This window comes from Galleria mellonella, unplaced genomic scaffold, assembly GCF_026898425.1.
Source record: "Galleria mellonella isolate WM207_F2 unplaced genomic scaffold, CSIRO_AGI_GalMel_v1 utg32, whole genome shotgun sequence".
Classification (NCBI taxonomy): Eukaryota; Metazoa; Arthropoda; class Insecta; order Lepidoptera; family Pyralidae; genus Galleria; species Galleria mellonella.
Genome location: NW_026442075.1, coordinates 3,986,590 through 4,013,414, shown reverse-complemented (window position 1 = coordinate 4,013,414; position 26,825 = coordinate 3,986,590). Strand labels below are relative to the sequence as shown.

At 30.7% G+C, this 26,825-nt stretch overlaps 4 protein-coding genes across 4 annotated transcripts; 2 read left to right on the top strand and 2 right to left on the bottom strand.

The window, feature by feature from the left end:
• Positions 1-447: 447 nt before the first annotated feature.
• On the bottom strand, positions 448-6,744 carry LOC113510658 (geranylgeranyl transferase type-1 subunit beta). The gene is made up of 5 exons (XM_026894136.3): positions 6,399-6,744; positions 4,897-5,024; positions 3,026-3,199; positions 2,078-2,241; positions 448-1,292 (listed from the first exon to the last, which is right to left on the bottom strand). The coding sequence occupies exons 1-5, from the start codon at positions 6,503-6,505 to the stop codon at positions 810-812; spliced, it is 1,056 nt and encodes a 351-aa protein (XP_026749937.1). The 5' UTR covers positions 6,506-6,744; the 3' UTR covers positions 448-809.
• A 2,849-nt stretch (positions 6,745-9,593) lies between these two features.
• Positions 9,594-14,508, top strand: LOC113510596 (40S ribosomal protein S6). Its single transcript, XM_026894052.2, has 6 exons — positions 9,594-9,751; positions 10,076-10,280; positions 10,756-10,901; positions 11,816-11,986; positions 12,957-13,103; positions 14,385-14,508. The coding sequence occupies exons 1-6, from the start codon at positions 9,746-9,748 to the stop codon at positions 14,469-14,471; spliced, it is 762 nt and encodes a 253-aa protein (XP_026749853.1). The 5' UTR covers positions 9,594-9,745; the 3' UTR covers positions 14,472-14,508.
• Positions 14,509-15,751: 1,243 nt separating this feature from the next.
• LOC128200963 (uncharacterized) lies at positions 15,752-19,468 on the top strand. Its single transcript, XM_052896292.1, has 2 exons — positions 15,752-16,813; positions 17,338-19,468. The coding sequence occupies exon 2, from the start codon at positions 17,343-17,345 to the stop codon at positions 19,212-19,214; it is 1,872 nt and encodes a 623-aa protein (XP_052752252.1). The 5' UTR covers positions 15,752-16,813; positions 17,338-17,342; the 3' UTR covers positions 19,215-19,468.
• Positions 19,469-19,683: 215 nt separating this feature from the next.
• LOC113510824 (uncharacterized) lies at positions 19,684-25,648 on the bottom strand. Its single transcript, XM_031907205.2, has 7 exons — positions 24,821-25,648; positions 24,151-24,743; positions 22,687-23,673; positions 21,276-22,600; positions 20,981-21,181; positions 20,325-20,408; positions 19,684-19,910 (listed from the first exon to the last, which is right to left on the bottom strand). The coding sequence occupies exons 1-7, from the start codon at positions 25,627-25,629 to the stop codon at positions 19,761-19,763; spliced, it is 4,149 nt and encodes a 1,382-aa protein (XP_031763065.2). The 5' UTR covers positions 25,630-25,648; the 3' UTR covers positions 19,684-19,760.
• Positions 25,649-26,825: the final 1,177 nt, after the last annotated feature.

The following is a 26,825-nucleotide window of genomic DNA, read 5'->3' as shown; positions in this document are numbered from 1 at the left end:
AAATTTAGATTCCCAAAAATACAGTATTAATACAGTAACATAATAATAGACTTCAGTTTTACAATCGTGATGAATAATGATAAAAAAAAATGATGCGAATTAGCGATATATTTGATTAACGAATTACCCTTTATTTATCCTTTGGTGTTTAAAAACCTGTCAATTTTCAAGTAAAAACGTATGATACAAACGAGCTCTATTTCATTAGATTTGCATCGTATTTGCTCCTCATTATAGTCATATATTAATTTAATTACATCTCGAAAATATTGGAAACTAACGTTGGTATAACATGAAATACAGTCTAAACTCAAGCGCTATACTGCGACGTATAGCTAGCGTAGACAGAGAGAGCCATGCATGTAGATCGCACGTGAGATAATATAACCAAATTATGTCAAAACCTTCATTTATAATATGACCAAATAGATAGGTATTATCTAGAAAAAATAAATACGAACATAAACTAAGTACTTATACACGTGTATTATAACAGTATTAAGTTTGAAATAAATATATAAAGCTATTAAAAGATTATAAAACAACATCATAAGATCTGTTTTTCCTATAGTACACATATGTATACCTATTTCTCTCCTCGCGTCCATGTATCGCTAATGAAATCGCGGTATAGCACTTGCAATTAACTTATGGTATAATATAGTTTCATTAAAACATATATATTAATTCTCGTGCACCATTGAAACATCGTTACAGACGGAAGTAATAACAATTAATATTTGAACAAAACTCAATCACACTATGAAACGCCTTGGTCGAAATATAAAATTAAAGAATGTCAGTATTCATCAGCATTCATCAGACCAACGCTTGTGTAAAGTCTTCAGATGTTCGTATGCCCTTCTGGTTATGTTAAGAGTAGGTACAATTTCTAACAAACCATTCTCCCCTATCAAACTTAATCCAGCTAGGCCTAAGTAGGTGTGCATAGGATCTGTGGAAGTATCAGGCCACTTAGAAAACCCGCCTACAACGACATCTTGCGTGTCGATCACGTACCTCCTATTGCTACCGTAATTCGTCATATGTAAAGTATCTAATATTTTTAATGAAGCACCAACCCAGAAACTGTAGCACGTATCGACCGGCTTGTTGGGCCTGCCTTGGAAACCGTCGACCTGTCTGAAGACCAGCCAACGTTTCAGCCCTTCCACTTGCTCCTGAGATAATTTGTCCAATTGATCGGAAAGCGCGAGGGTCGCTAGAGCACAGTAAGTAGTTCCCCCGTGCGACTCCAGTTCTGGACACTGCGCGATACCATAATCATAGCTCTGTAATGAAATTAAATGTATACAGTAAATCTAAAAAGTATAAATTTTTTATACACATTTAAATACCTTATTAGATTTAAATAAAATTTTGTACTAGCAATCATCCAAACAAAGTCAAGTTTGACAAAAGATAATCTGAAAGGCTTTTTTTATGGATAAAAATGGAATGGTAACCCCGCCTGCGCTATCGGTATACACTGGCGGGGCACCAGTGAGCAATGATAGATGAGCATGCAAGCAAATCAGTTAGCCCATTGTGACGAATAATATTAGTACTAGTTGCAACAAGTATTAATTACAATGGTTTCCAGGGGGAACCGCGTGAAGGTCGACCTGACAGGGCTTGCTAGCAATGAGGCCATTAGTCCCCATTACTCTTAATTCAAGAAGTGTTACATGATGATAATCTAAATATGGCGGGGGGAAAGGGATTGTTAGTAATTGACATTTAACAACCTCGTTACTAGCAATACACCCTATCTGGTCGACTTCCATGCGGTTCCCCCTGGAAACCATAGTGGTCAATTCTTGTTCAATTGGTCACTATAGGCCAAATAACCTGCCATCGTCCTCACCTGTCACCCTTCACTGGTGCTCCGTCAGCGTATACTGATAACGCACGCGGGGTTACCATTTCATCTACACCCATAAAAAAATCTAAATATGGCAATCTTAAACGGTCTACTTACGAAATTGTTTTACATTACAAATTTAACAGTCCGGAAAGCTCAAGAGCTGTTGTTGTGAAAATCTAAAGCGGTGAAATATGATATCAATATACGTACAATAGATTTAATGATGTAGTCGGTGGCCTTTTCAATATTAAACCCCGACCAATCATCCAGGATATAACTGACACATGCTGCGCAGTACACAAATCGCATATCTGACTCACAGCCGGAAAGTGTTGCGGAGAAGTTCCCTTCTTCTCTTTGCAAGACCTTAACACCTGAAATATTGTATTTATTCTATAAATAGATTTTTTCCGTAAAAAAATACCAACTTCAATCATGACAAATCAAATTACTGAATCGATTTTGATAAAATGTCTATGGGACCAATCTGAAAGTGCAGGGGGGAAGGGATTGTTAGCAATGTAGTTTGACAGCCCCATTGCTAGCAATAGCCTTATCAGGTCGACCTCCACGTGGTTCCCCCTGGAAACCATCGTGAACAATTCTCGTTGAATTCGTCACGATGGGCTAACTGACCTGTTTCATCCTCATCTATCATCCGTCACTGGTGCCCCACCGGTGTATACCGATAGCGCGGATGGGGTTACTATTTCATCATCACCTATAATAAATCTGAAAGTGTACTCTTTCCAAATAGGTTAATAATTGATGAAGTTTATTGTGTTTGTAACCAATATAAAAAAAAGAACTAAATTGAGATCCTCTTTCTTGTTTGGAGCTAGTTGAAAATGCTACAGTATTTATTCACATACTAAATTAAATTATATAGACTACAAACTCACGTAAAACTACGATGACATAAAAAAAAAAAGAAATATTGTTTTAAAATAGGAACAAACACTTATAATACAAATAGCGATAAAACAGCTACTAAACTGTACAAGATTACAAAATATGCTATTAACTTTAAAACAAGTGTTGTGTAATTTTCATCCTAATTTATTTAATATATAAGTAGCCATATTTATTTATTTTATATTCATAAGTACACAAACTTTGCCCAATGCAAGACATTGAATACAAGATAATGTTACTTACCTTCTACTAATGCTTTCCTATTAATCCTAGACAGATCATCTCCTAAAGTGAGAAGCATACAAAGACCAGTGTATGTCATTGCAAGGTGACCACAACGGTAATGATTATTTGCTGGGTCTAATGGTATATTAACTGTGGAGGACCCTTGAAAACCACATATGGACATATCACCATCTGAAAGTAGAAATAAGAGAAAATAACAGTGAATTCTTAAGCTCATCACATCACATGTATTGCTAGCAATAAGGCTACTAGTCCCCATTACTAACAATCTCTTCCCTCATCCCATTTCCCACCAACTTAACATATTAATATCCTGAATTGGTTTAAATCTAGCTCATTTATTTATATATTCACTACTCTTCATGCCATATTCTTATAAAAGCTATAGTAGAGAATGATTTAGGAACTAATAAAATAGCATTTTTTATCAGTACTTTCATGTCATCAAGAGAAGAAACTTCAATGTTAAAATCTTCTTCAATAATTGTTTTCGCACAGCATGTTTTATATTTTATAAGAAAGAGACAAAAGAGAATTAACATGATCATATAAGTATACTAATTCTTTTTTTATGCTACTTAAAATGGCAAACATGGCAGAGTATACTATTTCGCGCATGATACCCCCCCATGCATTACTATTCCTGAGGAGTCAGGTACTATTCCTATGTACCCCGTAAATTCACTGCCATATCCCATCTTTCAAACCGAAACACAGCCATGCAAACACAACTGCTTCATGGTAGAAATACAAATGAATTCAATCTACTCATGGCCACCACTGCTGTAACCTAGTCGAAACGTTGACAAAATTCAGACAAATTATCATAAATTTAAATAATCATGTTAATTCCAGACTTAAAAACATAATTGTCATAATGATAAGAACCTTAATTTTTTTTTATAATATCCTCTAGATACTTTATAATCCTTAGCCTAATAGACAGATGAACACAACAGAAATTTGTTTCATACCATTTAGAGATAATATTAAAGACTATAAGCTCAATTCATGTAGTACTATGAGACAAAATACAAAGACTATAAAAAACTACTTAAATAGACAGCCAACATATTTGCACATGATAAAGACAGTGTACATGATTAAATATTACCTAGGTCTCTTACTAGTGTAATTAATATGTATTTTAGGATATACCATTTGTACAAACTCTTGTTTAATATAACTATGTTTGTTTAATAAAGTAACTATTGAAATAAAACATTAATAATTATCTCAATTAGATAAGATGAGATCACAGAATGCACACTTGTTATACATGTTGTCTATACTTGCTTCTCTTTTATCAACAATGTAAAAATTTTTATGTTATGAGACAGATATTTTGAACCACTAATACTCTGAGATTATCCTGATGTATTTTTTATTTTTGCCTTAGATCTACAACTATTATATTCTAAGACAGACTTCTGCATTTTTTGTATCTTACTTGGAGAATTATATGTTTTAACTTCAGAGAAAAATGTATTTAATATAATATGTAACCACATATAGGTTTATATACTACTTGCTATAACTACTTCATTTACTGCTTCTTTATTACTTTTTAGATGATATATGAGAAAAATAGCTTAAAAAAATATGATTTGTTACACTGTAGTTGTTACAGTTTACCTATCTCACAGTTATACTTACATTTTCTAAAATAAAGAATCAGATTTAAAAAATATATGTATTAAAAAGATATTAGCCATAAGTCAGATATTTTAATTTAGGAAATTACACATACAATGAATAATATAATTTAATAGATATTCATATAATTAAAATGTATTGTAATAAAAAAAATAAAAAATAAATACACTTGGAATTGTATTACTAAATTTGATAATAATTATACAACTTACTCTCTTCATTTGGATGTACTTGTAGTGAGTAAATCCATTCAATAATCCTAGAGCTCAGATCCAATGATATAGATGATATTGATCCAAGAACATCAAGGCCACAGACTGAGAAATATGCTATAGTGACTCTGGAACAAAACAAAAATATAAAATGTTAGCTTTTATCTATAATTTTGTGGACATGACCAAAATAAATTTATTTAGAAGTTTACCAAAGCATGGCAATATTAGACTTATCTATTAATTTTCAAAAACAATAGAAATTTTTCAATATTCATCAATAAACTAATAGTGTTCTTAAAATTCAATCATATTATATCAATAAAGATTAATCATATAAATATAATACTTTCAAGATTATAAAACTATTTACCTCTGTCCTTAACCCATTTATGACCACTGTCCTTAATTGAGACAACTTTTGACATACCAACACATTTCAATATATTCTAAATAAATTTTGTTCAAATGCAAATTTCGAGTGTTAAAATGTTTTGTAGTAAAAAAAATGTTGTGGGATATAGCGAATAAACTGCATGAAATTAGTAATTTTATGTACTATAAATAATTTAAACAAATATAAATTAAACCAGTAAAAATAAGTCATTATTTATTTATACTTAAATTAACATTCATATTATTTCCTAATATATCTCACTTGGTCATAATTTCTTCTAATAAATGATGTTATTATATCATTTATTTTTTAAACTTGATTGTAAATAAAGGGATCTTAGTGTAATGTCCCCAAATGGGGACTGACTGCAAAATTTTTTTTTCACTTATATTTTTAGTTTTACTGTGAATAATAGCTAAACCATCATTCATTGTTACAAATGTGTGTCGAAGAGTGGATGAAGATATCAAAAGTATTTTAAAAAGTGCCCCATTGGCCTCATTTGAGGATGGTGCTTTTTATACACAATTTTTTTTTATAAGAAAATATTAGCTTTCTATAGTTTGTCAATAAAGATTATTTCAAATTATGTTGCCAGTTAATATTTGGATCCAAATGGGTTAATTATAAATTGTAATGTATCATTTGGTACCAATGCCAATAAAAAGGGAAAATAAATAAGATATAGGAAATAATAATTCCTGTCCAAAACAAGCCTACACCAGATCCTTGATAAAATGAGTTGATAATAATGTCCAAATGACACAAAATTGGTAAGTATGATTTTACTATAATTTCCATTCATGATACCTTTCAAAAACACATCTTTGCCATTTAAATAAGGCAAATACAATATAATCAGCAGGTAATAACAATGTCAAGGAACCAATGACCTTGTTATTTATATGACAAAAAATTATACAGTACCTACATAATTTATATAAATAAAAAGCATTATCTATTGTTCATAACTCATGGATAGTGTCAAACAATAGTCTTAGATGCTACTAATTGTTTATTAAAAATATCACTAAATTACGATTTTTACATATATTAATATATAATAATAAAATAAATTATTAAATTGTAATTAATTACAAGTTACCTGGTTGTATCATGAGACGATAATGTTGAAGGAAGTATATTTAAAAACCGCATAAAATATTTCGCATGCTGTCTGTGCGACATGTCTTTATTCTCGTCGTTATTCATATTACAGGTAAATTTTTACAAATTATATTTTAAAAAAGACTGGTAGAAGTGAAGTGCCACTATCATCAAAAACACACAGAGAATGTATTAAAATAATATAGATAATTGATACATAACTCGGAAAGAATTTATTTCATTTTAATTTCCACTTTTAATTTAATTCAGAACCGAATTGTCACTATTAAAGAAATAAAAAATTTGATTGACTGCTTTAACTTGTCCTCTCTTTTTCCTCTCCTGCTCCGCCGACTCATACAGACGTCAACGTCAACTCGTCACGTCATGCAGTCAATTTATATCATGTATGCGTCAGTCAGTTCTCAGTAATTTATTTATAGTGATGTCTACTTCTTCTTTAACCATAAAGAACTCCAAACCACTACCTACCGACGCTGCCTACACCTACAATTCCATCATGAATAATATATATATTCTCTTGATAAAGGAAAAAAGGCGGAAAGACTCAGAAACGTCAAAAGGCTTAAAATGCAATATATGTGTAGAATTTCAAATAGAGGCCTATGAACACATAATGATTTAATTAGCGGATCAATAAATTCTCATTGATGGTAACCGTTCACATAGAGTCTAAGTCTTAGACGGATACGTGTGTTTAATAAAATCATATAGAAGATATCTTTTGCCCGGGAGTATATCCACACAATCAAGATAAAAAATAGCCTTAGCCTTAGATTATATAGATAAAGTGTATCCATACAAATGCACCGAAATAAACGGGTCAATTTATTAATACATCTGTGTACATAACAAGATTACTAGATTAGAAATTATTACTTTAGAATAAGGTAAAAACTGAAAACTAAATTATTATTAGGATTAAATAATTCTTTATAATATTTAATATCATTTATATACAAATTATAACAGTTTTATCACTTTAAATAAAAATGGCGGCCATTTTTATTAATTGTGACACCGGATCCATGTTTAAAGTATATAGAGTTCCTCAAATATCGTTTTGAATCTGATCGGCTATATAATAAAAAAATGTGGTAGCTATTTTTATTTAAAGAATTTGGATTGTATACAAATGTGTGGTTCAATAACAAAAAATGGCAGTCGTTTTTATTAATTCTTATATCAGATACATATTTAAAGTGTACACGGATCTTCAAATTTTGACTTTAAAAGCAATTAGTCTAATAATAAAGATCTTATGAATAAAACATATATAATTGAATTTAAAATCTCCTTTTTGAAGTTACTTGAGAATGGCACCATTACTCTATTCTTATGAGTAATTCAAATAATTGTATCATAAAAATACGTACTTCAATTTAATATGAATAACATTAAACAGTTTCTCTCTCTCTCTCTCTCCCTTCAGTCTCACACTCTTGATAGAGTGGTCGTGGTTTTTATAATAGTGGATTGTCGATGAGGCTTTCCTTCGCGATTGAGGTCCTCGTAATGTGTCTCCATCTACTTCTGTTCACAGCCGAGCGAGATCATTCCACAATAGTCTGCTGTATGGCCGTTTTGATGAGATCTCAAATCACAAATCACATCTCTAGAGCATAAATTTTTCGGCATTCTTGTTGCCTGATCGTCCATGTTTTTGCACCATACAGGAAAATTAGAAAAACCAATTTCCTCATTATATACATTTTGGTATTTTTCGTGATGTTGCGGTTCTTCCAGATTTTATGCAGTTTACTCACAGCTGTTTTTGTGATAGCACATCTCCTTCTTATTTCGTCCTCACACCCTCCAGGATTTATGATCGTGGAACCAAGGTATACGTAATTCGTAACAACTTCACAGTTGTCTATTGTCATTATATTTGGTCTATTGTGTTTATCTCTGTCCACAATCATCATTTTGGTTTTGGTTTTGGTTCTATGTCTTTCTCAGATTGTGCAAGAAGTAAAGGAGAGACGCCTTACAACACTAGTCTCCAACAGCGTCTTAAAACGTAACTCCATGTCTTTCTCAACAATAATGATTGTGCAAGAATAGTCATTTGATATTATCAGCGTATCTCAAGTTTCATCTTTTAGAATGTTAGGTTCCTCCCACAGGTCAGCTTTGTCAGCATGTACGACGTCAGATTTTACTGTATTCTTGTCGGAGAATAATGATGCCCTGTGTGATGTGACGAATTTTATCGACCCCCATATTTTTTTCTAAATGTACGAGAAATGTTATGAATAAATTCCTTCATCCCACCCGTCCAACACTAGTCTCATACAGCGTATCCCATTAGCGCAGACGGGGTACCATTCCATTATCACCCACTAAAAACACTAGTCTCATAATACATTCTGTGTAAATAGCGTTGAACAATATCTCTATGGCGTTTTTTAGACTCAAGAATATAATTTTATTTATTTATTTATAAAAAATACACCAAAAATCTGTTCACAATAATTAAACAGACTATGTACAATATTATAAGTAAGAAAGTAATAAAAAAATTACTATTCAAAAATGTTATATATAATTTTACAAATATTACGATTACAGATAAGTTTTGATGTATACTAAAGTAACAATTATATAATTAGTGAAGACTTAAATATTAATCTGTATTATTAATAAACTTAAGAAACTGCATTAAGGAATACCGAAGATGTCGATATCATGGTTAAGTAAAAATTCAAGGATTATAAAACCAGACAGTTAAAGAAAAAAATAAGTGCGAACATAACTCGCCCACCGAGGTTTCCATACAAATTCCGATTGAAAAGAAAATATTTTGTTATTTTTTTTTTTTTATAATTACAAATTTAAGATATTTTACTTTTAGTTATGGTATACAATATTCCTTCTTGCCAAATTTCCTAATTTTAGGTCAACAGAAACTACCCTATAAGTTTAAATACCCTTGCTTTTATTCATTTTATCTGATATAGCCAAAAGATATAACCGTATAGGCTTTATTTTTCCCACTAAACGTTTAATTTTTTTCACGGCTTCAAGGAATTGCTGATTTGAATATTTGATATTAATTTCAACTTAATGCCATATATTCCTGAAGGAAAGGATCTTGACAGACATATAAGCAAACGGATAATAAAGTGATTCTGTACGGGAAAAGCAGTCGAACATCGTATAATTAATTATCAATATTCGTTCAGTAATATCGAGATCTAATATTTTTTGCATTGTACATTACTCTACTCAATAGTTCTGTGAGAGTACGTACATCACATCACTATATTATTATTGTCTCTGGTTCTTTTTCATGGCTGACGTTCTAAGGATTAAGCTACAGTCATGAAGGTTCTTATTATTTATTTAAATAAAATATTTATTATTGCTTTAAAATAATACCCGTAAAGATTTGCTAATGCAATAAACTAAAAATTGTCATCAGTTACTCTTTTGGGAGTGTTAAGATTCTTGTGAATAATTTCGATAAATTTTACCGTGTTGTTAATTGAAAATATTCATGCCTTTTATTATTTGGTTAATATGGTTTTGAGTGTGAATTGCCCGTTTTAAAATCAATAATATACAATCATATTTTATTGTAAAGATAATAAATGGAACTAGGCTTCATAAATAGTGGTATAAATGTATATAACCTTAAAGTTGTTTTTGTAGCTAAACGTCTCCTACCCGGCAACGGGATGTCAGAAGCTATTCGAGGTGGTGGATGAGCATAAGCTCCGTATCTTCTACGAGAAGCGTATGGGTGCTGAAGTAGAAGCGGATCAACTAGGAGACGAATGGAAGGGCTATGTACTTCGTGTCGCCGGTGGTAATGACAAGCAGGGCTTTCCTATGAAACAAGGAGTTCTGACCAACAGTAAGTTGAAAACAGGCTATCCAATTAACTAAAATTCTTTTATATTTGTTAAAATTATAAAAATTGCTAGTTACATCAAGTTACTTCAATATTTATTACACTTTATTGTTACAAAATCTCTTATTCACTTTTAATAATTTTGTTTTACTTTAGATGTCCTTTTTCCTAATCTAAAGCTAAAATGTGCCCTCAATATTAGCACGTCAAACTCTGATTGTATTTTTTTTTATCCCTAAGAGCTTTACAATAATAAATATAAACCAGAATTAAAAGCCACATGACATAATCCACATTATTCATTTCAAAAACTTAGAAGCTATGCTAGGCTATTACATCCTAAGTGTGAGGTACCTTAACTTTATTCTATTATATGTACTTTATATATTTTTACCTATTTTTTTCATTTAAAATTATTTCAATATGAAATACTGTGCATTGATATAATATAAATACTAAATATAGTTTATTATAACAGGTCGTGTGCGTTTACTGATGTCAAAGGGCCACTCATGCTACAGACCACGTCGTGATGGTGAAAGGAAACGCAAGTCAGTCCGTGGCTGCATTGTCGATGCTAACCTGTCTGTTTTGGCCCTTGTTATTGTCCGCAAGGGTGCCCAGGTGATTATATGTTATTACTTCAGCCATTAACTATCCACTGCTGGACATAAGCCTTCCCCATAAGGGGAGTTTTGCCTGTAGTTGCCATGCTTGGCAGGCAGCTTAGCAACTGCAGTTATTAAGCTTTTAGAGATGTTTTAAGAGGAATAATGCTATATATATAATTTGTCTATAATATATGTACAACTTATACTTGCAAATTTCATTCATGTGACCAGCGTATGAGTGAAAATTCGTGAGGATAAAAGATGGCCTAATCTCATAAGATTTTGTTAAAATTCCAAGAGATAGCAAACAACTACACTAGGCTTTGAGAAAATTTATATTGTATTTTTTCATAATGTTTATTTCAGAAAAAAAAAATATTAATGTTAAACTTAATAAACCCATTTAGATTTGGATGTTTATTACTCGAGTCACACTTAAATGAATGATAGAGGATAATGACCTCTATAATAATAATAATGTTTATTTTGGACTTTTGGTCCATTAATATTTATTAGTAACAATATTCTTAAGGCTAATGTTAATAAGTTTACTTATTAATATAATCCCTGTTCTTACTGTTTCCCAGATCTGCAAATCTTGGGTAATTATATGCGGCAGGGTATAGCAAATGGTTTATATGTTTTGTCATATAATGCTCGATGCAGTATGATATGTACCATATATACCATACAATTATTTCGCTTTTTTATATTTTTCAGTATATATTAGCTCCCTTATTCACAAAAATTAAATAAACCTATTTTAGTTATTGAATTATTTTGTCTTATTATTTTGCAGTGAATTCTCAAACTGAAAGAAAGTGACTATAGAGAACACTAATAGTTGAAATAGATTAAACAATAAAATAGTTTTTATAAAAAAATATTTAGTATTTATTATATATCTAAAAACATTTTATATTACAGGAAATCCCTGGACTTACTGATGGCAATGTACCCCGTCGCCTTGGCCCCAAGCGTGCTTCGAAAATTCGCAAGCTCTTCAATCTGACTAAAGAGGATGATGTCCGTCGTTATGTTGTCAAACGTCTCCTGCCAGCCAAAGAAGGCAAAGAGAATGCAAAACCCAGATATAAGGTAAATATATGAACCTAAGTAGATTTATGATTTTAAAAATTCTGTAGCGATAGGAATAAAGTAGAAAATATAAAGAAACACATACAAAAATATATATAAAAAAAATTTAGTTCTTTATTCAATCCCTGATTTCAATATTGTTTACTAGTTTTATAGCAAGTGAACAGCAGCATCAGGGCATAAAATGTTTGCACCGAGCAGAAGACTCAGACTACAATGTCTGTTTACTTTTACAGTGTGCTGAACAATTTAATTCCCATGTTATTATTAATTTATAAGTTACATCATCATATCAGCTGTTATCTGTCCACTGCTGAACATAGTTTTATATAAATTACATATTTTTTATAAATTCTGATTAAAAAAAATTACATATGTAACAGCTTGATAGTAGACCCATGATTGAGTTAAAAGTAGAAATTTGCTCAATATGAATGGTGTCGAAAGTTAGATAGTGTGTGGTGAAGTTTAAAAGTCAAATGAAATCGAAGGGACTCAAAAAATATTAACACACTATGAAATTAGAATATAAAATTTTTTTGCTATGATAGGTCTGATGATCTATTATCATTAATTGTGAATCAATAAACTGATAATATGTGAAATTAAGCTAATCTGAATATAAAGCAACTATTACTCTATTTCTCTTTTGAAATTTTGTAAGAGCAAGCAAATTATTCATTTAATGTATTTATGTTAAGTTATAACCAATTTGGCTTAAAATGTTAAAAAAAAAATTTTTATGTATATTTAATAAAAGTAGAAACTGAAAGGTATCCTTGAGAGTATATCTATATAGTATAGCATGTGGCAAATTCTATAATTAATTCTAGAACGTAAATTAAGTTTCAACCTATGTGGGGGTGCAAATAGTATTTTTAATGGATGTACCTAATTCAAAGAACTATGAATACTCCTTTATTCTATATTCTCATAATATTATAATTTCATAATTATTATTGTTTTTCAGGCCCCCAAGATCCAAAGGCTAGTTACTCCTGTTGTTCTGCAACGCAGGCGTCACCGTCTGGCACTTAAGAAGAAGCGTCTGGCTAAACGTAAATCAGCTGAGGCCGAATACGCTAAGTTGCTCGCTCAAAGAAAGAAGGAATCTAAGGTAATAAAAAAAATTAAAAAGGCATTAGTTTATATTCAATCAACTATTAGATATAATATAATTGTTTAAAAAAGAAATTTCAAACTGATATTAACATTAATTTTGGGTACCATAAAACTCTGTGAATAGGAACAATTTGAAATTTTTTCAAGTTAGTAACATTTGATATAGTGTAAATGTAGTGATCCAGAAGTATAACTTTTAAAATTTAACTATATTATTAACTAAATCACCTGCTTTTCTTGAAATCTTTTAAAATATCTAAAATTTCTGCACACCTCGAAATTGGGGTGATTAAAAATGAGAAAGAGGTCAATAAAAAAAACTTAGGATTGTCATTTTAGTAAATTTAAATATGTGAATAGATGCTCTTACAAGGTTCTCTTAGAAATTGAATTGGGCATTCATATAGTAACATTATATAAAATGAACAAACAATGGTAATTATCTACAATATCATGTTTTTTTTTTTTTTTTTTTTTTTCATTTCTTTTTTTAATAACAATTAATAGAAACCTTTTATTATGTTGCAAGTAGTTGTTTTGATAACCCTAAATGACAAAACCTTTTCATCTCATGAGCATTTTTGTTTACCGTCTTAGCGATTTGAATCACCCCATTTTGAGAACTATTTATGTGGTACTAATAAATTTTCTTATTACATCATACTACTATTAAACAAGTAAATTCTAAAATATTATTTGTATTGCACAGAAAGCATGGTAGACATGGATAAAAGATTTTAAACTTTCCAGATTTTTATTCTATTATGAATTTTATTCACCCCATTCTATGGTACTTTTAATTACAATAGTATGAAGCTGTTATAGTTACAATCTTCTCATCAAAATCTGTTTAAAATATTTTAAATCTCATCACTATCTTCATCAATAGGCACAAAGATATCACGAAACGTAATTTCAGTGTAGGTTTCTTTATCTATCTACATGCTCGTAAATACTATATTGATCTTATAACTTCTTAACAGCTGATACCATATGGGCACATTCTTTGTGCTGTTCGTATTTAGCTGTAATAAAAAGGTGCTGTGTCTTACCCCTTAGTTTGTTATCAATATAGACTAAGGTATTAAATCAGCAACAATTTATTCAATTTCTTATCTTCATTGATCTAATTTCAATGCTTAGAAAAAACACCAAATGTGACCAATATACCGAAATATTTGTATACATATCTCTAAATTAACACATTTACAATATCAATCCATCTAACAGAATATCCTTTTCAGAATTTAGTCTTATATTATTTAATATTTTATAGGTACGTCGCCAGGAAGAGATTAAACGCAGGCGTTCGGCTTCCATGCGCGATTCAAAGAGCTCGAGCCAGAGTGCGCCGCAAAAGTGATTAATCAACTTATTATAATAAAAAAATGTAAATCCTAGTATTGTCTTTTTATTTGCTTAGTTAACGTTAGTATGTTTGGGAGGATTAAAATTGTCGCATTATACGAATCGTAATACAATCGGTATCATATAATTCGCTGATCAAACTATGTTGTTATCTGTCAACTTAATGAGAAATACTCTCAAAATAAATTCGAAACTATCTATTTTTTATTTGTAATACATCAGACTTTATTATCCATCAAGTTATATATTTATCTTTCCATTAAATTGTATTGAAGCTGACCATAATTCGTTAAAATTATACTCTCAAACATCTACGAGTACTACTAGTATAACAATCTATTAAATTCTGTTTCTTTTTTTATGGGATGAAAATGGAATGGCAACCCTGCCTGTTCTATAGGTATACACAGTCAGTAGAGAGGGGAGAAAAATGTGCATGAAAGCAAGTCGGCTTCCGAACTGATCTACTTTCGTCGTCATATTATCCTATTATGACGAATGCAACAAGAATTAATATGATAAAAACGCGTAGTGGAGGTAGACTTAACGCGGTGTATTGCTAGTAATGGGTCCGTCAGTATCTATTTCTATCTATGCCATTACTAACAATCCCTTTCACCAATTATTATATACAAAATGAACTACACTGCTGCTAATATTACTAGGCATTGATAAATTACAATAAAATATATTGACGTGAGAAAATTATTTACATTGGCATTCCTGAGAAAAGTTAAAACATCGAATATTGGTATTTATTACTATATGGTATTCGGACACGTAAACGTACAGATGGGCAAAGCACCGGGTTTAAACCCGGTGCTTTGGTAAAAACCCAATAAACACCCATAAACTCCCATAATCACCCAAAAAAATAGGTTTTTACGTATTTTTTTGAAAATATGTAAGTAATACCAATAAATTATTTTTATAAATTGTATTGATCAATTCTACAATATTAAATAAAACGTTAACTAATAATATTTCAGGAAATTTTAAAAATCTATATATAATAAAATGAAAGTAATTAATTTTCAGTGTTTTCATGTTGCAGTTGATCAACATGTTGGCCTTTTGCTTCCCGTAGATACTTTAAAATTTCTTCATAACACCTCGTTCGCACACATGGCCGTATATATTTAAATTCTTGAGCCACTAACAGTCCGAAATACTCATTTCTTTTATCCTCTTCTCCATAAATTAAGCATTTAGAACAGTTTGTTTCTTCTTTCAGTAAATTTTCTTTTACTTTATCCTCGTTTTTTTCTTTGTTGCGACGACGCTGGGTAAATCATCTGGACACTGGGTCTCACTATCGCCAAATATATTTGGAGATCGGCTTCGGCTACGGCTTGGCAGACATTTTTTTCTTTCTACAATTTTAAATTAAATTTATTAGAATAAATGCTTCGAACACACGCGATCTAAGTACCTTTTGTGTTTATTATACCTTACCTACCTAGGTATAAAAAGAGTACTTACGTAGATTTTCTTTTATTAACTGTTTTATACGAAGATCTTGATCTCTCAAATTAGCATCCATTTTACTTCCAGTGATTATCAACTAAATTAATAATCCACAAAGTATTAAATAACGTTTTTATGAAATATTTAGCACAAAAACAATACCCTTTAAATATCGATCGTCAGTAACTGTGGCTGACTTACCTATATTCTAGCAAGCAGGACTGCCAGATGTGAAGGGGAAATCCCCAATAAATTGTTGCATGTGACTGATGATGTGAGCATGTTCGTTTCATAATAAAAATGTTGCCAGGTAACCAAAAAGTCGTATGTTTTTGTGCGAATTACGATCATAATCTTTACGATCGTACATTAAAAAATAGACAAATAATAGTATGAGTACGATTTAAATCGTATATCTGTCAACCCTGCTAGCAAGACAGCGACAAAATCACGTTGCATAACAATGTAGCCCAAGCTTATATCTTATGAAATATACGGAAGAGATACGGACTTAGAAAAAACAGAAATGTTGTTCTTTGTGGAAGTCATTGATGAAATTCTATGTATTTTAGCCCGCAAACTTTCTTCAAACAAAAACAGCGCCATCTAGTATCGAGTTCTGTAATTATCTCTTTGTTTATGGATTTGAAGTAAGACCGCCACGCATGCAATACATTATGACTGGGGATTCCCCTATTCGTCGACGCTGAATATGAGGCGACGACAATCACTGTCAAACGTGTTCACTATTACTCTGACTCTGGTAACGTGACTTCCTGGTAACGTGTTAGGTAGGAAAAGCAGTAAAAAAGTGCATATTAAGGGAGCAGATTTGAAATAATATTTATACTTAACAAGAAATAATTAAAGGTAAGTGGATTTTTGAATGATACAATTATATCATGATCACTTAACAATTTTAACTTAAAATTAGATGTATTATTACAAGCTTTTATTTAGCTTGCGTTATGTAAATAAAAGTATGTAGGTATGTTCGTATGTTGATGCAATTATCCTCAATCCTCAACCGACTGGGATAAAATTTTCCATACACGTTTATTTTGGATGATAGTGCATAGTTAGCTGAGAGTCGTCATTGGATAATAATGGTGGATAGCCTAAGATGTGTACTAGATATTTATTTTTAACATAATATGCGTAAGTACCTAATCGAATTAAAGAAGTTGCTGAGAAAAATACAGAACAATACGATAATAAACTAGCGTCTGCGTTTAATCCTCCGAGGAGATGTAATTTTACAAAGGTTTTTTGTATTTATTTTATTATTTTTTTAATAAATTTATTGTAAATAACAAGAAATAATCATTGTAAAAAAATAGGCACTCTATTGTTGAATTTTCGTCAGACCAACTAATCATCGTTCATTTTTTTAGGTTCAATGGGGAGACCTAAAGATTTACGCATATGGGAGCACTACCGTACTTTACCAAACAAGTCTGTTTCTTGCAAGCTTTGTAATAAGGTCTACAAATTCAGTAATGCTGCCAAAATGCTTCAACATCTTATCACTTGTCCAAAATCTCCAGAAACATTAAAAGACTCTATGAAACTTATAAAAGATAGCTCGTCCAAAACCAAAATGTCTGGACTGTCAGAGATAGAGACAAATGATTCTTTTATAAGCCCCTCGTCGTCTGCTAACACTACAATAAATGCTGAGTTTCAAGACACCGATGATCATATAAAAACAGAATTAGCGAGAGCTATATTTGTAACAGGGACGCCATTATCGATGGTGCAACATCCTTTATGGATACAATTTTTCGAAAAATTGCAACCAAAATTTAAAATACCTTCACGTAAAGCTTTAGCGACAAAATACTTAGATAAAATATATAGAGAAATGCGTTTTGAGTTAAATGAGGAACTAAATGCTTGTAGTTACTTACACCTTCAGTGCGATGGCTGGTCTAATTTAAGAAATGAAGGAATAATAAACTTTCTTATATCAAAACCTCAACCTGCATACGTTAAAAGTTTGAATACAGAAAGTAATCCTCACACTAGTGAATACCTTAGCCAAGAAGTTGAAAAAGTAATGAAAGTGTATGGAGCAAATAAGTTTCTTGTACTTATTGGCGATAACGCTAGAAATATACAAAAGGCATTCGAATTAACAAAACTCAAATATCCACATGTTGTTCCTCTCGGTTGCTGTGCACATATCCTTAACTTGTTGTGCCAAGATATTGTAAAGATACAAGAAGTAACTGTGTTTATTATGCAAGCCATAAATATAATAAAAACTGTTAAAAGGAGTCAACGATTAAGTTCCTTGTTGATAAAATCAAGGCAGGGTGAAGATTCTACACAAACACTAAAATTGCCTTGTGCTACAAGATGGGGAAGTCATGTTACTTCGTTAAAAAGTTTGAAAGCAAATAAGATAGCTTTGCAAATATTAACAGTTAGAGAAGATGTGGTAATTTCAAGAGATATTAAAGATTTAATTCTAAGTGATGATTTCTGGACGAAGACAGGGGAATGTATAAGTATTTTGGAACCAGTCACTGAAAGCATATTTTACTTAGAGAGCGACCAGAATCGTTTGCATCGCACATACATTACATTTAGAGATGTACAAGCTAAGATACGTTTTGCATTAAATGAGATTTCGACATTGAGCGAAGAAAGCAAACAGCAGATTCTAACATCAGTATCTTCAAGATGCAATATGGCAATGAGGCCAATACATTTTGCAGCATATATTCTAGACCCCAGGACTCTAGGAGTCGAACTTACTCAAGAGGAAGAACTTAAGGGTATGGAGTTTATCTACAATTTAAGCCAACACTTAAGTTTGTCAAATGTAATGGCAGATTTGGCGTGTTATAAAGCTAAAGAAAACTTTTGGGCCAGAGGATTTGTATGGAGCTCATTAGATAGCATTGAGCCCCTAATATGGTGGAAAGGTATTTGTGGTTCCACTGAGTTAAGCAAAGTAGCGATTCGTATTCTATCAGCTCCCTGTACTTCGGCAGCCACTGAGCGTTCCTTTAGTATCCAAGGCTACATACATAATAACAAAAGAAATCGACTTACAACTGAAAGAACTGAAAAAATTTCATTCATTTGTTATAACTGGAATCTTAAACATAAAGCTGAATGCGAGGACATTCAGTTTAATGAAGAAAATACCTTAGAAGCTTTCATTGAGCAAGTAAATGAACATAACAGTTTAGACGAAATAGAGCCTATCGAACCTATACAATTCATCGCTTGTAATAACTCTGAATCTGACAGTGATTGACTGTAGTTTTACATTTTACTTTCATCTCTTTCTTAATAAACTCAAAATCAAATTAAAAGTTTTTTATTCTGTAGGCTGCATAATAATATTGTCTATGTCCAGTATAGTGGACGTCTTGCGGCTGAGATGACGATGATGAAGTACAAAATCATAAACACCCAAAAATTTGGGTGTTTATGGGGTTTAAACCCAATAAACCCAAAACACCCGGTTTTTACCCACCAGACTTTAAACCCACCCAGGTGGATTGCCCATCTCTACGTAAACGTAGTACTTGGTATATGCCACTGTCATAGACAAGTGAATAAATATATATATACTCATGAATATAAATATGGCTATCGAACTTCCGACAATCAAAAGGTGAGGTTTTTTAAACCGCTACACTATCAAAGTCGTGAAATAATATAAAAATATTTATTTTATATTCTAAAATTATATAAATAAAATTTACAAAACAAAACCGATTTCGAACCACTGTAAATACTTTAAAAACACCACGAAACAATTTAAATAAGGAAGGAAGTATCTACGTATAGATAAAAATTATTTTTTATTTGGAGACTTCAGAAGTCCCAGTCCGACATAACGTGCCATTACTCGAAGATAGGATGGATTAAGTTTCTTGCGTTTTTCTAAAAGAGACTTCAATAAACGTTCTGATGACTCGTCGAACGGTCTTTGATAGTCGGATGCCTATAACATGCAGATTTTTACGGATTAATTAAAAGATACTTTTATCGATTGTACAATTTTTACGTCTTCATCCGCTACTTTGTATAAGCGCTAAATAGTCTTAAATCTAAAAGTTGTATTGGTTTTACAAGATAAATAGTGATTTATTATGAATGAACTATTATTTTTTGCCTGACTGTCAGAGAAAACGGACTAAAATGTTTTGATTGTGAATTGCAGAATCTTTGGCCAAGTGTGTAAATGTATATCGATGAATTATAATAAATGAGTTTACATTCCTCTTAAAATTTTAATAATGCTAAATTACTCATACTAAACTTATCATAAATAAAACCTTTCTATCAAAGATTAAATTAAAAAATTAATCAAGTAAGGGTTTTTGTATTATCTACATTAAAAAATACGTAGTCTTACAGTCGTTTTTGCAATCCAGTACAACTCTTCCAAGAGATTATCATGATTTTCGATGGACGGTGTTAAATATGAAATCCCTTCACACTGTAAAGAAAAAAAACTTAAAATTAAAACTGTACAGGAGCATTGGGGGCATGTTTAAACTATAAATATACTTAATTTTCATTCTTCGAAATCATACAAGGTTTATCTTTCCCAAATGGATGTCAATAGCTACCTAATAGATTGATTTTCCTCTAAATTTGCTATTTCATTGTAAGTTAATTGGCATTTAACGTGCTACGTTTTAAGTACATACTTACACACATAATGAATTACACGCTGGTTTTATAACCAGCGTGTAATTCATTAAATGAAACAATGAGAATTTTATGAACTTATTATATTTGTCGTTACCCACAATTATTACGAAACGGGACGCTATGATACAAAGCGCCGTACGCCCCTTGAAAAAGATTTCCGGGTGAAGTCGAAACAATTGTCGAAAACGACAAACAATGAGTTCATTAAATTCCCGTTATATATATACATATATGAATCGCTAAAAAATAACCCTAAGTAACAAGCATCATCTGCCTCTTAACTTTTGCATATAAAAAATATAGGTAGACACCTATACCTATGATAAGTTAGTACAAGTAGACACTTGTACTTACGTCTGACAATTTATTAAAATTTTCTCTTTCTATGACTTCAATTTCCATGTCAAGTTCAGACACGCGTGTTATCCTATTCACAGCTATGCCCTGTAGTAAAACCGGCCGAAAACGCACTAAAATTGGTGTATCCTTCTTGTTGATTAACAACAGAATCAACATGGCTTGTCTTTGACTAATCTCTGTTATCCAGTTTTTCATCTGAAATGAATATAATTTTTAATTCAGATATAAAATTAATAATATGGCTCAACTATATTCTTAATCTATAATGAAAGAAGAACAGCTCACTTACTTCGATTACACATGATAGTATTTTTTTCGCTGCGCTTCCGTCAAAAACATTAGATATAAGTTTTCCTGACCCAAGAGCCTGAAAGAAATCATCAATATTTGCTATCTTGCACAGAGATGTAGTACTTTTTTCAGCTGATATATTAGATGTCGACTTGCATTTTCTGTAGAGTTTTATGAAATGTTTCTTCTTTCCTTTATTATAAAAAAGTCTATTTAAAAAACATTCCTTTTTCTCTTGAGGTTTATATTCTATACATCGAGGTGTTGTGTAATAACTCGCAGCACCTAATTTTAAAGCTTTGTTGTTGTATTTCAATATGCTATTGTAGAAGGCATCGATTTTCAAATTATTAATAGCAAAAGGTAAATATATCATTTTACCATCATTCTCACTTATTATATTGTAATTCTTAAATTTGTTATAATTCCATATTTTAGTTAGTATATTAATAAAATTATTCATTGCAGAGTTTTGAATCAAGCTGTGCTTTGATGCTACATACGGTTGTAAAGTAGAGCACGATGATTTTTTAGGCGGAGTTTCTACATAGGTTTTTAGCATGCTATTAGGTTTCTGTTTTTGCTTTGAATATTTTTCAGGCGTAAGACGTTTTAACATGCAGGGGAACATCGAAGAAACCTGTAGAACATCTAACAATTCTGTTGCCAAGTTTATATTGTAAGACAATGTGTAATTTACTTTTTTTATTTCTGATTTAAACGGTTTTGCAAAATATCCTGTAAATATTTTTTCTAATTTTGTTGACACGTTTATTGAAGATGGTATAAAAGTTTTAAATACATCAGGATTTTCGCAATGTATTAATTCAGATATTGTAGATAATTGAGATTCAGTCTTATCTAATAAAGCAGATGAAAAAGTAAATTTTGATTCTACATTGGATATGTTACTTATCATTTTCGGTATAATACAACACAGTTCGGCAGGCAACATAGCATTTAATATTGTTGTTTTACTTTTATATACTCTTGTATGTCTATCTGTAACTTTTAATGGTATAAATGAGAATGATTTTCGTACATCCAAACAGACTGTATCCTGTTCTATTGGTATAGTTACGTCAAATTGTATCATCACGTTTGTTATGCAATGTTTTACTGCAATTTCTTTGGTATTTAGTGTTTTTATTTCTAGTGATGGTAACGCAGTATCAAATCCATGTATATGTTGGAAATTGTCTGTTTCAGAATTTAATACTGCGGTTTCTAATGATTTGATAGTTTTCTCTTCCTTATTTATTGTATTAGTGGAACCTATTCTTAATGCAACCATTGTTGTCTGTACCGAAGCTTCCTTGAATTCTAAAACAATTACATAGCATAATTATTAAAGATATTTTATTTTTAATAAAATAAGTACTATTATAATTTTCAAATACATAACTTACCTACACAGCTACTTTTAACCGTTTCTATATTTTCTTGATTATAATAAATGCCATTCTTTATATTTTTAATGACATTTTCTATTAAATCACTAGTCCTCTTACCCTTTGCCCATGGGTAATTCGTATTTAATGGTCTTTTTAAATTCGTTAATAGTTGTGAACTAATTGAGGGTGTTATTGGAAATATTTCATTATATTTCAAAATAGTTTCCGTACTAGCATCAACTTTTTTTCTAATGGTTACTTTTGTGGAAACATTTGTATTATTATGAGATTTTTCATCACCTTGCCCACCTATTTGTTGATAATTGTTATTTGTCATGCTTTGTGTTGAAGATTTTTTATAAAGATGTTTCAACATTTTATCTTTCAATTGTCGCATTGTTTTAATATTTTTAATCTGTGAAAGTTTAGTATTATTGGTCGTTTCAATTGTTGCATTTGGTTGGTAATCTATTTTCTTTTTGCGTAACGAATCGTCCAAATTGTAAATCATTTTGCCGTTAATATTATTAGCATTGTTTAAGAACACTTCCCGATCAGTTTGTCTTGTAAGAATTACGCTTCCCCCAGATCTCAATATTTGGTTGTTTCTTTGTATCACAGATTCTACTTTATTCAAGCTGTGTTTCAATTTGTTGTCACTTCTAACATTTACGGTGTTTTGATCATACCAGTCTACCATAAATGGCCATATATGGTGGTCCAAACCCTGAAACTGTTCATAATTCTCAAGATTTATGGGCGAAGAGCTTAACTGATCTTTTCCAAGTATTGTTATAGGATACTTTAAATTCATTAATCTTCTCTTAATATCCGTTTGTGTTAATTTAGGCACTATTGATGTAGTAGGCATTGTTGTTACTAAACGAGGTTTTCTATTTCTAGAAACAACTATATTTGAATTTTTGTTCGGAACAACTCTGGTTATCGCTTTTGTGTCGTGGCTTGATTCATCAGATGATACTTTGTCTAACTTATTTTTATCTGTAAGGTATAAATGTGAAGAGAAATTTCACAAAATGCATTTATTGTAATATTTTTCACCTATTTGTATATAAGTACTGATTCGAAACCTTGACATGGTATGTACGATGTATACCTACCAATTATACAATTAGATCTTAGAAGCTTAGATTATAGTTAGAAGGTATATAATTTGGTAATAGCACAGTATAAGAAATAGAACTGAACTCGTGCATTAAATAAACAGATTATATAATTTTTTTAACGTGATAAAGTAATAAACATATATGACATTCATGCTCTTTTCCACTTTGGATTATGCTGAAAGCGAACTCTTGTAGAATTAAACTCGCCTTTATACATTCGCTTACCTCTGTCATTTTTTATGTATTATTATATTTATCTATACTTTATTGTGCAATAAAGTATAAATAAATATCCAAACACCTTTACAATCTTCTATAACGTGGAACACAAATAATGATTTTTATACTATACCTCTTCTATAATCGACAGTGCTATGAAGGCCTGCTTTGCTCGAGCCCGTATGTTCAGAATACATAAAACTGTCCACAAGTTCAACAGATTTATGAGTTTTCTGTTTATTTTTTTTCGTGTTATTTAAATTATTGGTATTATTTGCACTTACATACAAAGATAATTGATCAGAATTATATGACATCGAATTATCTGTAGCCATATTAATTTCGGTACCAAGTGCTACTTTGTGGTCTTGGCTGACATTTAGTTTTAAATTGTCTATATGTGTTTCGACACCATTATATATACCTATAGGTACCAGTTGATTACTAATTTTATTTTCTTTTTCCTTACCCTTCATACTTTTTGTACCAAAAATGTTATTTCTTAATAGATTACGATTTTTCATATTATTTGTAGGTGTTACTGTGTTCTGTAATTTATCAATTTTGTTTTCAAATTCTTTGCCGATTTTACTAAATTCGCCTTGTTTATCTATTACCGTAACACGATCACAACTGGACAGTGGTGAAAAATTCGTTGCAGATTTGCTATCAATATCGTAGCTAGATATATATGCAATTTCTTCTGTGCGGCAAGTTTCAATAACTCTAAAATAGGTAAATTAAAATATAAATTATAATGGAGAATTATTCAATTATGATTATTTGAAAATACTTATACATACCGTGCATCTTTGCGATTATTGCGTCTTCTATTTATATATTTTTTCTTTTTTGGTGAGCGGTTGCTGTCATTTGACATGGGCGGCGAGGGTCTAAACTGAAACCTATTTATATTTCTAAGTACTGTCCACACATCATGGGCATTACATTCATTCTTAATTAAAGGTTTGAACGCAACACTTGATTTCTTAGAAAGTTTTCTTCCATCACCGTTAAATTGATTAAGTATATCACTAGAACTGCAATCTAAATCAATATTCATCTGTGAGCAATATCGAGCATCTCTATCATAGAATTCAAAATTATTTTTTCGAGATTTTCTTTTATTTAGTAGAGGTGTACGCTTTTTCTTTATTGTTTTTTTATTTTTGTCATCTCTGTTACAATATTCTGAGTCATTCATTTCACTCACAGTACACGTTTCGGGTAAACGAGACTGTTCATTTGGAAGGGTTAGCACAGACTTCTTATTTTTTTTATTGCTTCGTTTTAGTGGTCTGATTTCATCAGAATTCACTCTGTAAATAGTAGCAGCTAATGGAAAAGAAGAAACGTAATTTGGCTCTAGTTTGTGAATAAGCCTCTTTTCCGTTACTCTAGATAGCAGTTGCACTTTGTCGCCTTTGAGATAAGGTGATTTGGAATATTGATTCTTCGATTTTTTACATTTACTAGAAGCGCTAATATTGTCTTCTGTGGTAACCGTAATTTTGGTGATATTTGAAACCGAATTACTACTATTGAAACTATTTATAGAATCGGAATATTTGGGTTTAATCTTGTTACATATTTCTAAGGAATTTATTGCCATATCCCGATAATTTCAATTATAGTCTAAAACAATTCAACAAAAAATTAGAAAAAGTTGCAAGAAGTTTTCTTTATGTTTAAACAGGTTTCGGTTCTTGAATACTTTTATAAATGACCGTAGCACGTCACAGCATAATACTATCGTCACAATATAAGACAGCAAAAGGTAAAACTTTACTAGAAAGTAATTTTTTTTTTTTGCCAGATGATGATAACTATAACTAAGTTGATAACTAGTTAATACAAACGATAAAAATATATACATCCACAGTAGGAAATCTAAATCGTTAGCATGCTCTTTAAGGAGTGTTTAATGTTTGTCAAATGCTCTAAATACTAAAAATAAGTATATAAGTGATCGCAATTTTTTACCTTTATATATAGCAGTCACTGTAATTTCGATTTCACGAGTCTAGAAATACGCACCTACATGAAAATAAACTTATTATGTAATAAATTGAAAAACAAAGTACGCCATTGACACGAATAGGACTCTTTTTGTTAATAACTGACATTTCGCATATTTTGATATGGTTTTGTTTATAAATCATATCAAAATATGATCTGTTTCATGGACAACGGCCAGAACGTGTCCATTTCATATACTTGTATGTAAGGACAAGGTACGAATCTCTGTTATTTAAAGAACTTTCAAAAGTTTTTTTTTTTTCAATTTTATTTTGTAACTCAATTGATTTTCATAATTCTTTTTATAATTAATACGGTTTATTATTTTTTGTCAATTAAAATTACCCTTTCATTACGAAGCAAAAAACCAATGTACATATGTAATTGTTCCGAAGCAAAATATACTTGTATCACAACGCAAATAATCCCTACGTTATAATTTGTATGTACACGATTTAGTTTTTTAAACTAATTTCAAATATTTTCAATGTCTCTAGTAAACATTCTACTATTTATTAATATGTATGTTCACGAGTCCTCCTCTTTTTTTGAACTTGGTTGAAAAAAGTTAAAAACTTATTTCGACTAACTTCATAAAGAGGAAGTTCTTAATTCGATTATATTTTTTAAATTAGTTACCTCAAAACTGTGTTAGAAAATATATATGTGAAATTTTTGTTCATATTGATATTTCAATAACAAATTTTACATTATTAGATATATATTCGACACAGTTTATGTAAAAAGTATGCAAGTAGATTGTATTTGAATTTGGTAGGGTTATACGGC

Bases quoted from the DNA above. Each gene is read 5' to 3' on its own strand.
- LOC128200963 (XM_052896292.1), top strand. From the start codon at position 17,343: ATGGGGAGACCTAAAGATTTACGCATATGGGAGCACTACCGTACTTTA.
- LOC113510658 (XM_026894136.3), bottom strand. From the start codon at position 6,505: ATGAATAACGACGAGAATAAAGACATGTCGCACAGACAGCATGCGAAA. The intron at 5,025-6,398 runs GTAACTTGTAAT...GTTTTGTTCCAG, and splicing joins TCGTCTCATGATACAACCAG to AGTCACTATAGCATATTTCT. The intron at 2,242-3,025 runs GTAAGTAACATT...ACAATATTTCAG, and splicing joins TAGGAAAGCATTAGTAGAAG to GTGTTAAGGTCTTGCAAAGA.
- LOC113510824 (XM_031907205.2), bottom strand. From the start codon at position 25,629: ATGGCAATAAATTCCTTAGAAATATGTAACAAGATTAAACCCAAATAT. The intron at 22,601-22,686 runs GTAAGTTATGTA...TAATTGTTTTAG, and splicing joins GGTTAAAAGTAGCTGTGTAG to AATTCAAGGAAGCTTCGGTA. The intron at 20,409-20,980 runs GTAAGTACAAGT...TTTTCTTTACAG, and splicing joins ATTTTAATAAATTGTCAGAC to TGTGAAGGGATTTCATATTT.
- LOC113510596 (XM_026894052.2), top strand. The intron at 10,281-10,755 runs GTAAGTTGAAAA...TTATTATAACAG, and splicing joins ACAAGGAGTTCTGACCAACA to GTCGTGTGCGTTTACTGATG. The intron at 13,104-14,384 runs GTAATAAAAAAA...AATATTTTATAG, and splicing joins AAAGAAAGAAGGAATCTAAG to GTACGTCGCCAGGAAGAGAT.